Source organism: Aedes albopictus, chromosome 1, assembly GCF_035046485.1.
Source record: "Aedes albopictus strain Foshan chromosome 1, AalbF5, whole genome shotgun sequence".
Lineage (NCBI taxonomy): Eukaryota > Metazoa > Arthropoda > Insecta > Diptera > Culicidae > Aedes > Aedes albopictus.
In genome coordinates this window covers 237,603,708-237,619,754 of record NC_085136.1, presented here as the reverse complement: position 1 = coordinate 237,619,754, position 16,047 = coordinate 237,603,708, and the positions used below count along the sequence as shown (strand labels likewise).

General features: G+C 42.3%; 1 protein-coding gene across 1 annotated transcript; it reads right to left on the bottom strand.

The window, feature by feature from the left end:
- Positions 1-2,785: 2,785 nt before the first annotated feature.
- LOC109415428 (protein toll-like) lies at positions 2,786-15,226 on the bottom strand. Its single transcript, XM_062846422.1, has 2 exons — positions 15,133-15,226; positions 2,786-6,018 (listed from the first exon to the last, which is right to left on the bottom strand). Exons 1-2 carry the CDS (start codon positions 15,224-15,226, stop codon positions 2,786-2,788), a joined length of 3,327 nt encoding a protein of 1,108 aa, XP_062702406.1.
- Between the last annotated feature and the right edge of the window lie 821 nt (positions 15,227-16,047).

Here is a 16,047-nt window from a genome sequence, read left to right as displayed (position 1 = left end):
CAGAAGTTCCTCCGCGAATTCCACCAGGAGTTTCTCCACGAATTACTCCAGGAGTTCCTCCACGAATTCGCCAAGTTTTACTTCCGGAAATTCCTCCGGGAGTTCCTCCGCGAATGCCTCCAGGAGTTCCTCCCAGAATTTATCCAGGAGTTCCTCCTAGAATTTATCCAAGGTCGTCCAGGAGTTCTTCCTAAGAAATTTTCCAGGAAATTCTCTGCGATTTTTTCCAAGAGTTCTTCCGCGAATTCCTTAAGGATTTCATTCGGGAATTCCTCCAGGAGTTAATCCGTAAATTCCTCCAGGTGTGCTTCCGCAAATTTTTCCAGGAGTTCATCCGCAAATACTTTCAGGAGTTCCTCCGGAAATTCCTCCAAGAGTTTTTCTGCGGGTTCCTCCGGGAGTTCCTTTAGGAGTTTAACCAGGAGTTTCTCCGCAAATTTCTTCGGAGAACCTCCGGAAATTCTTCCAGGAGTTCCTCCGGAAACTCATCCCGGATCTTCCACGAATTTCTCTAGGACTTCCTCCGCGAATTCCTCCTGGAGTTCATCCGGGAATTTCTCTAGGAGTTCCACCTCGACTACCTTCAGGAGTTCTTCCAAGAGTTCCTTCGAGAATTCCTCCAAGAGTTCCTTCGGGAATCCCTCCAAGAGTTCTTTCGGGAATATCTCCAGGAGTTTCTCCGCGAATTCTTCCAGAAGTTCATCTGGAAAATGCTCCAGGAGTTCCTCCGGCAATTCCTAAACAAGTTCCTTAGGATTCTTAGCGCTCGCTGTGGGGATTCCTCTGGTAGTCTTCTGGGGATTCCTCCAAGAGTTCCCTCTGGAAATTTCTCCAGGAATTCCCTCTGGGAAATCCTCCAGGAGTTCCTTTGGGAATTCCTCCGGAAGTTTCTCCTGGGAATTCATCCAGAAGTTTCCCCTGGGAATTCCTTCAGGCGTTCTTGCTGGAAATTTTTTCAGGAGTTTCCTTGGAAATTCCTCCAGCAATTTCTCTGAAAATTCCTTCGAAGTTTCTCTCAGGAGTTCCTTCGGGAATTTCTTCAAGTGTTTCTCCGGTAATTCCTCCACAAGTTTCATTTGGAATTCTTTCAAGAGTTCCTTAGGGAATTCATCCAAAGTTTCCTTCGGGAATTCCTTCAAGATTTCCTTCGGTAATACCTCTAAGTTTAGTTTCGGAAATACCTCCAGGAATTCCAACAGCAGTTCTTTCGGCAATTCTTACTGAACTACATTCGTAAATTCCTTTAGAAGTTCATCCGTGAGTTCCTCCAGGAGTTTCTTCGGAAATTTCACCAGCAGGTCCTTCGGGAATTACCTCAGAAGTTTTATCGGGAATTTCTCCAGGATTTCTTTCGGGAATCCCTCAGACTTTATGCAGTGGTTTCTTCAAGAATTCATGCAGGAGTTTCATCGGAATTCCCGAAGGAGCTCCTGGGGGAATTCTCGAATAACTTGTGGAGTAATTTCCAATATAACTTCAGTAGAAATTCTCACAGGAATTCTTAAAAAATGTCATGAAGGTATTTCCGGAAGAACTCTTGGAGGAATATCTATAGGAATTTCCAAAGGAATCCTTCGGAATTTTCGAAAGAATTTCTGAAGGAACTTTTAAAGGAACTCTTGGAGGGATTCCCAAAGGAACAGCAGGATATATTCCGGAAATATTTCTTGAGTGATTTCCAGAAAAAAATCCTGAAGGATTTCGCGAAAGAACTCCATTAGGAATTCTCGAAAGAACTCCTGGAGATATGCTAAAGAAATTTCCGAAAGAAATACTGTAGAAATTTCCGGAAGAATTCCCTGACGGAACTCCTGGAGGTATTACCGAAGGAAATTCCAGAAAAAAATGCTGGAATTTCTGGAAGGAATTCTCAAAGGAACTCGTGGAGGAATCCCCAGAGGAAACTTCCAGATAAATCCTCAGAAGGAACTCCGGGAGGAGTTTCTGAAGAAACTCCGGGAGGAATTCCTGAAGAAACTCTTTGAGGAATTTCCGAAGGAACTTCTGAAAAAATTCATGAAGGAACTCCTGGAGAAATTCTCGGACAAACTCCTTGAGGAATTCCCAGAGGAAATTTCTGGAGGAATTCTCAGAGGAACCTCCCGGAGAAATTCCCGAAGGAACTCTTGGAGGAATTCCTGGAGGGAAATCCTTGAGGAATCCCCATAGGTAATTTTTGGAGGAATTACCAGAGGGAGCTTCTGGAGAAATTCCCAGAGTTAATTTCTGGAGGAATCCCAAGAGGATATTCCTGGAGAAATCCCCAGAGGGAATTCCTGAACGAATCCCGGAGGGTCCCCAGATGGAGTTCCTGGAGGAATCCTAGATGGCATTCCTGGAGAAGTCCTAGAGCAAATTCCTGAGAGAATCCTGGAATGAATTCCTGAGAGAATACTGGAATGAGTTCCTGGAAGAATTTCAGATGGATGTCCCGGAGGATTTCTTGGAGAAATTCCCGAAGGAACTCCTCGAAAAAAATACTGGAGGAATCCTCACAGGGAACTAGTGAAATACGAAGTCGATGCTGATGCGAATGACCTGGTTAATAGGGTGCGGATGAAACAAACCGTGTTTTTTGGTTGGCACGAAATGACAGTCAACAGTTCAAATGTTCGGAACAAAGTGTTGAGTTACGGTCCGGATCACCACATGGCTGGCAGTAAACAAGAATAAGGTTTTTGAGTTCGGATTGTCATAGATCAAGTTCTAAATACAAAAAGCCTTAAATTTAAAATTGATTTACATTTATTATTATTTCCACCTATTCCAATAGCCCATCGAATGTTCACACATCGCTTTCCTTAGTAATTATGATAAACAACTCATCGAAACTTCTACTTTCAATGATATCAATCCCCTCAAAATTACCATTACCATCGAGCTGCTCGAGTGACCTTCCAAGTGAGCGGCTCAGCGTCGGGTTCAAATACCCTCTAAACGCATCAAATGCCACAATCTGCGACTTGGACATCTCCAGACGATCCTCAAGCATTCCAATCTCATAGCTTCTAGCACCTCGAAGTTCCTTTGCGCCTCTGATCCTCTGCGAATGCGGCATCGCGTACTGCAGTCGGTCCCAGAACCACGGATCACCCCATCGAATGTACGTATTCGTCCTCAAGTAGGCCCTCAAATCCGAATCCAGATGATCAAGGTCGCCAAAGTACTCGTACAGGATAACAATCACCCGGGATCGTCTCTCGGCCAGCGAGTTCAAGTGCGCCGTCCGAAACTCCATTCGGGCCCATACGGACTCCAGGAAACCCTTGGACAGCACCACGATAGTTCGGCGGGATTCGCTGATGGAACGTGTCATCTGCTCGGTGATCAACTCCCCGGGAGTCCAGTCGCGCACGTGCCAACACGTTCGGAAGTTCATCGGTGGTTGCTCTAGCGTGGGCACCAGATGATTCGCCACGAAGTCTTCGTCGTGATGCGAGTAGGATATGAAGGCGTCGAATCGTTTGTCCTTGTCGACGTCCTGCTCGGTAACCCAGCACTGAAGGAGGTTGTGTTTGAAGAGCCAGATTTTGATCTCGGTGTGGTAGGCGTAGCACAGGGAGCTGAAGATTCCGACGAGAAGACCAAGCAACAAGATGGTAAGGCTAATGGCAACGATCATGATCCAGCGTTCCCGACAGAGGTCGTTGATGGAAATGGCTACCAGTTTATGGCCGTTCGGGCAGGTTATTTGGTTGATGTCAGCGATCAGCTGGAAGGTTTGCTGGATGAAGTGTAAGAAGGGTGCAGAGCTGCAGTCGCATTGCCAAGGGTTTGACCCGAGGAGTAGTCGTTCCAGTTGGAGGCTCTCGTTGAGGACTTGGATGGACTGGAGGTCGAGTGTTGTCAGGCGATTCAGAGACAAATCCAGCACTTGGAGGTTATGGGGAAGGTGGATGTGTTGCAGGTGAGTAATGGAATTGTTGCGAGCGTAAAGCTTGGAAACGGCAGATATGCCTTCAAAGGGAAGCTCGGTTATAGCATTGTTTTCAAGATGCAGTTCGATGGAGTTGTATCCCAGCTTGTCCAGTTGCGGCAGGCGTGGAATCCGCCTGAGTCCTTGGTTGGAGCAGTTGACGATGACGGTTAGATCAACCGGTCGCTGAAAGCAGCTACATTCCACAGAACAACCAGATTGGTTGAACCGACAAGTGAGATCCACAGCAGGAACTTCAGAAACGTGCTTTCCTTGAAGATTATCCGGTGACAAACAATGTAGATCCCCTGTGGCAAACTGAATTCGTCGAATAGAAGCATCGTTGTCCTGGATGTACTCAATGAACGATAAAGCTTTGCAGTTACAATCAAGTGGGTTTGCGTTGAGGTTCACCCAGATTTTGCCGGTTTTGCGTTGCAGAGGAGATGCAGCGGGAATCCGGAAATCGCTCATGTCCACCTGGGAAATTTGGTTGTGCGTCAGGTCAATGCGGATATCCCGGGAAATGAAGTGTAGATTAAGGTAGGCCAGCTGAGTGAAGTTGTTGTGGCTTAGATCTAGTTGTAGGAGCTGAAGGGCGTTGTAGTTCCAATCGTGCAGGATGGTGCTAATGCTGTTGTTCTTCAAATTCAGAACACGGAGATTGTTCAGGTATTGGAATGGAGATTTGTCTATGCTGGTGTTGTAATTCAGGTGATTGTTTTGTAGAAAAAGTGTTTCCAAGTTTCCAATGGCGGCAAAGGCGAGCAAATCAATAGTATGAAGTGCGTTGTTTTCCAAATGAAGTACGGTGAGCTTATCCAACGACGCGAAAACCTTGGAAGAAAGATTCTGAAGACTGTTGAACGATAAATCAAGAACTGCTAGTTCAGTCGCATTTTCCAGTAGTTGATCGGGAAGAACTTCAAGCCTGTTGTATGCCACACTGAAGTACTGAAGCCAATGTTGATCACGTAGTAGTTGTTCAGGGAGGGATCGTAGATTGTTATAGCTTAAATCGATGTGCTGAATTGCTGTAGAACGAAAGAAAATCGTTGGCGAGATTTTAGTGAACCCGTTCCGACTGAGGATCACGATTATCAAGTTTGGTAGATTTCCAAGCAGCTCAGCTGGAAGAACGTCTAACGGAGCATGATTGTTGATCATCCTGAATTCCTTCAGAAGGCGATTATTAGAAAGCAAATCTTTCGGAACTCTTCGAAGCTGATTGAATCCTAGATTCAGCGTAGACAGCTCCGGAAGCAGAGCAAATACATCGGGGTCTAGAGATTCGATCATGTTAACTGACAAATCTAGCTCTTCAATTGACTGTGCACCACGAAATATCTCCTTTGGAACCTTCCTAATTTCGTTGTGCCACAAATTGAGATGTCGAAGCTTCGGCAGCTTTTGGAGAAATCCTGCGTCTAGATCAGTAATCTGATTCGCTCCCAGTTCCAGAACGACCAAATCCGTTAAGTTATCGAACACATTTTCCAAACGAGTTAGATTATTCCCTTGTAACACTAGCCACTTCAAATTGCTCAGATCGGCGAAAAGATCCCGATGAATATAGTTTATCCCGCTACTGAGGAACAACTTTTCAAGGCCTTGAAGACCTACAAAGTGCGACCTTCGCAGTTGCACTCCCGCACTTTTTCCATAATTCTGGTACCAGAAGTCCCTTACATTCTCCACTCCAAGAAAACTAACAAGCTGCAGGATTGACTTATCCTCCGGTAGTGGACAATGGATCACCTTCAGTTGCGTTGTATTCCCAGCCTTCAGATTCGGTAAGGCTTCCAGATCGTGCCGATCGTAACACTGCACTTGGGCGTATACTTCGGGCTTGATTTTGACGGTGATTTCTGGATTCACAATCGGGCATTGTATTTCGTAATCGGCGATGGCGTACATGCAGCTACAATCGATGAAGGGATTCGATTCCGGACACGAAAATTTATCACTTGCACTTGCGCTAGAACTTGGCTGGTTGACGAGTAGTTCTGCTCCAAGCACATAGTCTAGGCTTTGCTGGGCAAACACGTATATAAGGTTTAACGCGACACATAAAACCACTAAACGTTTCATTGTGGATTGTTCTAACGTTGAAGCAATTACGAGTGCTATCCAAAGACTAACAGATTTTTTACGAATAGCATTGAAAACGACGACGTTCCTCGCATAAGTATGATTGCTTTATACCAAAACCACAGAAGAATCTACCCACCTCAACCGAGACTAACGAAAATTAATCTACCTAGGAAAAGGAACTGCCCTAAACAGTCGGAAATAACCGATGATGGGGAAATTTCAGCTGGTACTTCCCCACATCTATACTTACAGGTAATTAATCGATTGATCGACATACTCTTTGATGTCCATTGTTGACTTCTTCTTTCCAGACGAAAGCCTTCGCCATTTTTGACAACCAATTTCCCTACAACTTTATAGCCCATTGTTGATCGGCAGTCTCGTCGTCGCTGTGGAGACTGCAGTCAACCAACCTATCATCGCGTGGTGGTCACTTATAGCATGTTAAACGCACATCATAATTCGTCATATTTTATGACCTTCAGGATGCAGCGACGTGCGTTGCAGTTCGCAATCATTGTCACCTAACCCGCGGTGCTGCACGCTAAGAAAAAGTTACTCTAAAATGAGTAAAATTCACACAAAACTGAGCTAAACTGGAACAGCTAAAAAAATGAGCAAATTGCATTTCGCACTTAGGCCAGCGCTATCGCTGGAAATGCAATTTACTCATTTTTTGAGCTGTTCCAGTTTAGCTCAGTTTTGTGTGAATTTTCTGACCGTGTGCTCCATCCACTTCCACACAGTTCTTCACGCTTGAGAAGGCGAGGAGCAAGACGTAATGATTGTTAAGCACGCGTCTTTTGTGGTCTGTAGTCCGGACCGAACAAAATCAAAAATTTTACGATCGATTTATAAGTGGCACCCTTGTTGTGGCACCACCATACAAACCAGTCAGTCGCAATCGGAATCAGAAGTTGAATGCACCGATAGACTGAGTTATTTGAATGCGTAATAATCGTTAACCGATGTGATGGCACGACGGTTATTGGTCATTTGACGGTGTGTTTCAATGGAAGATTAAGTCAGTGTCGTAGATGCATTAAAAGTATCATTTCATGTTCATGTTGAATCACCTATCTGCCGTTCTAAGCATATCTGTACCATGTTGTTTTTCTACGCATACTGTCCCACTGCTCTAACTTAAGTTACAACTTAAAATCAATGTCAGAAAGATGCTTGACGTTATCGTGGAATATTTATTTGTGATGGAAAATAAAAAAAAAATATTAATTTTACTTCAAATGGCTCTGTTACTGAGAAAAACACGGCAAAAATGCAAAACAGCATGGGACAGATATGCTTAGAATGGCAGCTATCTGTATACAAGTGACTCTTTTAGGTCAGAAACCCCTGCAAGAATAGTTAAATTTTAAATAACTGTTGCCAAACATATGATTACCTTTTTGCCGGAGTTCAGGTCTTTTTAAGGTTTTACGGGGCGTCATCAGAATCATCAATCATTGCCCTCGGATGTTGTATTTTCAATTACCGTGATTTCGGGTGTGATAAATATTCGAATAAATGTTTATAGCTGCCAAGTATTCGCTAAACCAGATTTTGTCATCAAAATTTCTTTAAATATTGAAATGTATGCATAAAATTGTACTTTTCCTGCAGTAGTGACATGTTTTGAATGAAAAGTGCATACTTTCAGGCGTTTTCTTTAGATTTATTAAACTTTAAACTAAAATAATTTAAAATTTACTAAACTTGTAAAAGTTTTGCATGGATTTTCGGATTCTGGGGTGCTTAATCAGGTGGAAAAAAATATTTTCAGCAATTACAAAGCTATTCCATTGACTGATCAATTTCACCCCGAAACTAAAATTTCTGATTTTCTATTTTATTAACTGATATTTATTGAAATAAAACGATTTGCAGTAGAAGTTTCAACCACGTTAACTGATGAAAACCGTTTCTTGTTTTAAAGCATTGAGTTTAACCATATCGACAACTTTTCAAAAATTTGAGGTCATAAACTGTGAAAAGTGATCAATTTCACCCGAAATCACGGTATTTGGGTTGTCATAGAGTCAGAGCTGTGACGAAAAGAAGAGCAGTAACTACATGTCGTGCTTTGGCAATAATTATTCGTCCGCAAATACCAGAATTAAGGGAAGAGTTATACAACCTTCTTGATTCAATCGTAGTTTGGGTATCTCATCCACAATAGACTGGAGAGCGGCCTCCATAATCAAATTAGATAGATAAGGCGACAGAGGACACCCCTGTTTTATACAACGTACACGTGAAGTAGGCTGGGTCATCTGACGAATCCACAGAGCTGTTGTTCTCTCCACACTGAAAGACGGCTTGCCGTAATGTTCACCATAAAAATGTTTTCAAATTTACCATGGCAAAACGTGATAATCGACCAACAAACGCTTTTTGTGTGTGTTTTGTTTTCTCCTACATCAACCGGTTCGATAGCCGAGTGGTAGCGTGCGGGCCTGGTGATTTCAAGATTCTTGGTTCTTGGCGATTGTAAATCGCCATGGTAAAATTGAAAACATTAGGGTCGATTCAAATATGACGTCCATCATTTTCCGGATTTTTAGACCCCCCCCCTCCCCCCACTGTCACGCTTTTTTGTATACCTTATACATGGCGTGTCACACTTTCTCAGACCCCCCCTCCCCCCTAAATGATGGACGTCATATTTGAACGACCCCTTAATCTGTTGAAATGAAACGAAACTCAGTCTGTACAAACGTAGTGGCGTTGTGTATTTAAATTGACCCTCAGAATAGTAATTTCAACCGCAAGCCGCCTTTCAGTGCATGGGCGCAAACTAAGGGGGGGGGGGGGGGTGCAAGCATGGTGCCCCCAATATTTGACGATTTTTCGATTTCCCATACAAAAAATCACACGCAAAAACGGCTACGCTCAAAAATGTGTTCGGCCTGCACATTTTTAGTAAACATCCATGCCGCACATGACTGTGTTGGAAACACACATTTTTTTTAAATTGCTCGTACGCTCACATGAGCATGTATTTTGCGCAATAATTTCGACATGGCAACCTCACTGGGTTTATAAACCACCTTCAAATACTGAAAAATATTGATATTTTGCAAAAATGTGAGCGTACGAGCAATTTAAAAATATGTGTGTTTCCAACACAGTCCCTGTGCGGCATGGACGTAACTCAAAAATGAGAGTTTTTATTTTAGAGAGCAGAAAAATCAGGCTTTGCACCCCCCAAAATTTGACCAAGTTTGCACGTCTGATTCTCTCTATACACTGAAAGGCGGCTTGCGTTTGAAATTACTATTCTGAGGGTCAATTTAAATACACAACGCCACTAAATTTGTGCAGACTGAGTTTCGTTTCATTTCAACAGATTAATGTTTTCAATTTTACCATGGCGATTTACAATCACCAAGAACCAAGAATCTTGAAATCACCAGGCCCGCACGCTACCACTCGGCTATCGAACCGGTTGATGTAGAAGAAAACAAAACACATACAAAAAGCGTTTGTTGGTCGATTATCACGTTTTGTCAGGCTAAATTTGAAAACATTTTTATGGTGATCATTACCGCAAGCCGTCTTTCAGTGAGGCATCCGATCACCCAATTGATAAGTTGTTGAGATACTCCTAAAGCAAAATTGGAATTAAAACTTATAAACGATAAAAAAAAAAACAAACACTTCAGATAACAAATACAAACCTAGAATTGATGATAACGACACGACTGCAAGATACGGTCGAAAGCTTTTTCAATATCAAGAGACATCAAAACAATAGGACGACCTCCATTGCAACTCGCCTGTTATACACGTTAAAAACGTGTAGGTGATCACTAGTTGAGCGTTCTGGCAGAAATGCCGCCTGATCAGTGAATCAAAATTCAACCATCGCGCAACAATAACGACAATGTCGCAACCTGAATTTGTTGCGACATTCTACTCAATGCGACATTGGTTTGTCCCAACTTGAAAAAAATGGGATAAAGTTCATACAGCACGAGTTTCGAGATTTTCAAGCCTTGCATTGTGATTTTCGAGCGGTTACTTAAGTCGGTAAACACTGCAACGCTGCTGATGATGTATCATCAAAAAGTTTCGATTTTGGGTGGGTAATAATTGATTATTCACGAGTTGAAAAGTACGCAACAAATTCAGCTTCCGTTTTGTCTGCAACAAACATTTTCGGGATCATGTCATCTGTTACCAGTTGGGATAAAATCGCTGCGCCTTCTTTGTTGCTTGTTTCGTGCCTCTATTGTCTGATAATTCTCTTCACTGCGCCTGATCAATGAGAGTCTAATAGAGGTGGGGAAGAAGATATTTCGTGTGCGTGAGATCCGTGTCTGGTGCAAAACATGTCACTACTACAAGCAAAGCGAGCTCCCATAAGAACGCGTATCAAATGATGACGTCACTATTTGTGTTTACATTTTTTTCCTTCTAATACACAGCCATCTCTTCTTCTTCCCCACCTGTAATATACTCTCATTGCCGCCTGATGATTGCCTAAATCAGTGACGGCAATTGTCAAATTACGGTCGTCTGCACCGACGCCCAGCGGCGCCAGCGTCGTTGATTTGTTTTTGTTTTGATAGTCGTCTTGACAACCCGAGCGGCATTCTCAGAAATGTATGCTTTCGAAATTCTTTTGACCGCTGTCTGCTGAACTTCAACCACCTACTGATACTCAAAGTCAGTATTTTCAATTTCAACTGATTCGTTTTAACTAAGCACGGTGCAGAAGCAAAAATGCAGTTGTTTTGCATCACCCACCAAAAGTAACTATAATGCATTGAATTAAGGTAACATATCGGTATTTGCATGCCTAAAACCATAATAAATCAATTCCAAATTGAAATATTCATATTCGAATACTTCAACTACAGTGGATGACATCACAAGACGCCGGTTTCATTGTCTCGTCTCTTCTTTGCCATGTTCTTTCTTGGCCTTGTGTCTATGGGCAACTGTGTTGGTTTATTTGTGTTCGTTTTCGCACAAATTGAACATCATTGTGCTGATTTTTTTCGACACTGGTCTAAATAAACACCTGTGGTTGTATTTTTCGGAAACGATGCGTTGCCTGCGATTTTGAGTAATTAGCTAATATATAATATTTTAATTACTTTATTCAATAAGCTGGGACCCGTGGCACAGTGGTCACACGGTCACATCATACGTGGATGGCCATGGGTTCGATCCCAACCCTGGAACTTGCAATTTTTCGTCAGATGCTCTTCCCCCAAAAGCGACTGGCTAACGACGTAATGCAAAAATGGACAATGGATCTGTAAATTAGGTAAAGCTAAGCGGTTTGGTGCTGATGTTAGTGGGAGTCGGGTCTCCACTTAGCCTAGTGGTTGAGGCTATAAATTGCCAATCCGGAGACGGTGGGTTCGATTCCCGTTCCGGTCGGGAAAATTTTCTCGACTCCCTGGGCACAGTGTTTCATTGTGCTTGCCTCACAATATACAAATTCATGTAATGGCAGGCAGAGAAAGCCCTTCAAATAATAACTGTGGAAATGCTCAAAGAACACTAAGTTGATGCGAGGCAGGCCAAGTCCCAGTAGAGCCATAAAGAAGAAGAAGTTAGTGGGAGTCAGTGAAAGATGGAAGCATGTCGTAGCGTTTAAGTTTACTGGGTGATCGATTCCCCAACCTCACCTCAAGGATTTAGTTATCCGCACAATCCAAAAATCCGAAGACATTGGCCTACGTGTGCAGTTTATAAATTCCGATTCGGGAGCGGAAAATCAACGATTATGGAAAGACTTGGGGCTAACAACGGCACACAACAAAGTGACAGAAAACCTTATACTTCCCCACCCGCTCGGTCCAAACAGGAAAATTGAAATCATTCCAAATCCGGTGCACGTTTATACAAACTGCATTAATTTCTGGATAAACAACGGAACCATCATACTCCCGCAATGGTAAATTGAACAGAAATGTCTTTCGTCAGCTGTCGTTGATCTGGACCATCTGGCAACTCTCGTGCGCCACGAGCGGGGCAATCAGCTACGGATGGCCCATGGTTTAACGGAACTTGACGTGGCCTTCCATCTTCCAGTTTCTTCTGTCGACAAAATGAAAGTATCAAACGCTACGAAGTGTTGCAACCGTGCGGTAGCTACTGGTCTCCGATTCGTAGCCGATGAAACAAACCGACCAGACATGCTTGCTACAGCGTGTTTTATAGAGATCATGGTTCGAAATCAACAACTGCAACCAGGACTGGCTCTACCCTATTTGGCATAAGACCATTTGGCATAATGTCATTTGGCATAACACGAAGAACAGCCTTCTTGATAAAAATGTGCATAATATAAAAATGTTTTGAGAAATAAAAATCAAACATCCGGTTCTAGCACCGTTGGCACGCCGTACGACTCAGAAATAAAGCATTGCGGATGTCGACGATTCGATTGAACCGGAGGTGAACATGTCGCCTGCAATCATACGGCGGAAGATTCATTTCCGGTACCGTAAACCGGGGTCAAATTGATCAGCGGGGTGAAATAGATCATTTGGGTACTACATTGTAATTGCATACCAGGAACTTCCAAGCGTCGTAATGATCTCAAACTTCTTACCTCATCTAGTTCATAGATGTCTAGAGATGAGTTCAGACTTTTATTTGTTTAGAAAAAAGTTAGTTTTGCTTATTTTTTTAGGAATTTGTAATGTATTTCTCACTTAGCTGAAACCATTGCTTCTAAACAATCGATTGCCACTATGACTTCCCGTAATTTTTTTGTATCAACATTTTTGTGGAGCCTTGGTTGGAAAGTTATAAAGCTATTCTGAATATGAATAAGTTAAAAAAAAAGTTTTTTTTTTTTGACGAAAGAGTCATTTATTGTAACAAAAAAAACTTATTTCAAAGGAAATTGCCTACCTTTAGGCGTTAAGGAAGGAATTTCAAAATTTAATTTTGCATTTTAAGTGTCAAATTCACTAGTTGTAAGAGTTTTGACGAGTTATTCGGGCTTAGAAGAGCAAAATTAAGTCGATAAGGATTTAACTTTTAAACCGATGCTTAATTGTTTACTGATCAATTTCGCCCCAAAGTGGCATACTCAATTTTTTGATTTTTGAATTAATGTAACTAACAGTTTAAACTTGTTGAACAAAATTCTGTCACATGGTTTGATGGAGATCCACTGAGTACTGATTTTACAGAAATTCTTTTGGAAATATTTGAATTGTCACTGATGTTATCCGCAAAACTTGTTTTAAAGTGATCAATTTGACCCCGGATTACGGTACCTACACATCGAAGACGCCGAAAGCAGTGATGCACCTGTCATGTCGCCGGCGAACAAGAAAAGCTCTTAGGGGGCTGATATCCAAGGCGAAATACTGTAGAAATACAGCGCTGAGTGCGAGCGAAAAGAGATACAACGAGCTGGGAGAGTATAACAGCATCGGGAAACAAATGGAGAAACTTGATCAATTGAACAATGTGCTGAAGGAAGTAATAAAGAAAATTTGTCAACTGTTTGTTGAAAAGAATAATATGTTTAATTCGATATAATAAATAATGTTATCATTCTTCTTATTTTCTAGAAAGACTTCTCAACTACGATAGGACCTTTTTCTCAACTTAGACTTTTCATCTGACGTATGAATATTAGTAAAGAGAAATCGTTCATTACTCTTACGCTCGAGGTTACGTCCGTATGATACCAAACGCCAGACCTGGTTCATACTCGATTAGGATACTTATCCAAAATAATTTCTGGAGTAATATCTGGAAAAATCCTTGAAGCAGTACAGTAATCTTGGGTGTAGTTGATCAGCAAGGTGAAGTTGCTCACTGTAGTATCTAGAGCTAGTAAATTTGAAAGAATTGACATAATCGTTTTGAGTGTGCAAGTTTGGTGACAGTTCTTGTGACGGGCGGTTGTGTGTTTAAACACGTCCGAAAGGCTTCCACTGAGAAAAGATCAGCCAATTGGAAAAAGCTTCGGTCGATGGCGGTTCAGCCGGAAAATAAAATCGAAAACGGCTCGGACACTACCTACTACTCCAAGCAGATTACGGTTAGACTTCGAAACTATGCAGAACTTCAGGTGCCGTCAAACGGGGTATCATTGATCAGCGGGGTAACATTGATCGGCTTGACCTACCTCTTGAAATGTTCAAACAAGCATTTTATATTGAATCAGTTTCTGCTATCGAATGTATATTGTTATCTGCTATTATTTAGCTATTAAATGACATGTAATTCATTAAAATTGAATATCATAAACATTGAAATAAATCGATTTTTCCACAACTGTGTTTCGTAATGCAATGAGATACATTGTTAAACATTCATGCATGGCATGATTACTAGATACAATATGAGTTTCGAAATCATTGTATTACTTCAATATGATATCCTGGAGTTAGATTTAATAAACGAAACTTTTATGAAAATGCTCTTTTTCAATAAAATATACGATTTATTAAAAAGAAGGCTATCAATTCCTTAAGTAATTGCCTACCTTTAGGCGTTATTCGCGCTTTGGAGGATTTTAATCCTAAAATAACTAAAAAAATATACAACTTGTAAGAATTTGGACAACATATTCGAAATCAGCAACCCCCGTAAGTAAGGGTATTTTCAATACAAACGAACATTGATCACTGGTATGATCAATGTTACCCCAAAAAACAAAATAAAAAATTAGATTAAAAAGCTTATTTAAACATGTATTAAAATTTTACAATAATTTTAGAGTAGCTGAACGCATACTCAGAGGGCCAGTATTTGTTTTAAGAATGTAAAACATGTAACGTTTGCTTCAACAAGAAAATTATTTAAAAAAAAAGATCGAAAATTCTTAACAATTTTACCCCGGATTACGGTACACAATGTTTCCATATACTTCTTCCCTGATGATGTCGTCGATGCATTCCCTAACTTGACCAGCAAACTGAGGAATTTGTTTGTTTAGAATCAGTTAGAACGCCGACAACTGATGCCCAAGAATGTCCCTCATGATATCCCAGTTCTAGGCTCAAAATGGAAGACCATGCTTAGTGACGAGTTTAATAGCACCTCCTACGACGCGCTGCTTTTTTATTCGCATCATTGCGTGGTCCGTAGGCTTGACACCAGGCAGATTCCACAAAATTTTTGCCACTCGACTTCACGTAACCGCTCGACAATGTTCATTCGCCAGAACTCAACGCAGTTCCCGATGAGATAATCCGTTCGCTTGCCACCCCAACATGGCCGACTGGCCATCTCGCTACAAGAACCTTCAATCTGCTTCCGCTCGGATTCGTGCACATACACAAACTCCTTTTTCCTCAAATTCTCTCTCTCTCTGGCCGCGCTTACTCATTCACCGACAGCGTTGAGAAAGTCAGCACGTCGGAAACGATGCCGGTTGTGAAACTAGTGAACATCCTCAGCGAACTGTCTACCCTGTCGCGTTTATACCGGACCCAATACAGTTGGTAGCTCGGCGGAAGCTTGTCGACCAGTTCCTGCACCAGCATCTGGTTGTTGAGATGGTCGCTAAGTTTTGCCGCCTCGAGATGATCGCACAATTGTTTCACAGTTCAACCGAAATGTATGAACGTCTCCAGCCAATCGACCCTCGGCGCTGGAGCGTTCCTCACCTTCTTCAGCAGCGTCTTCAACAGCTTCTCTGGCTTTCCGAACAAATTCCGCAGATCGGTAATCACGTCCGCAAATGATTCTGGTAGAACTAGTCTGCTTCTTACAGCCTCTAGTGCGTCACATAGCCTGTAACCGTTTCGGATTTTCCAGATTCGAGAATCCGCGGGCGCCCAGAAGCTGCTAATGAACAGCGGCCAGACTTCTGCTTCTCCGGAAAACTTCGAAAGATGTTGCGAAACCGCTTTTCTGCCAACGATTGGCATCGACCCGTCAGCAACTCTGCTTCTCCGCAGACTGCCACACCGGCTGCTCTCCGCACGAACGGCTTTGAAGGAATCATCGCTGCTGCTGTCGCCGTCGCTGTCGCTGTCCTTATTTGTGCCAGCTTCGAATTCAGTGATCATCGATATTGGCTTTGGCTTGCCAAATGGGTCCTCTCC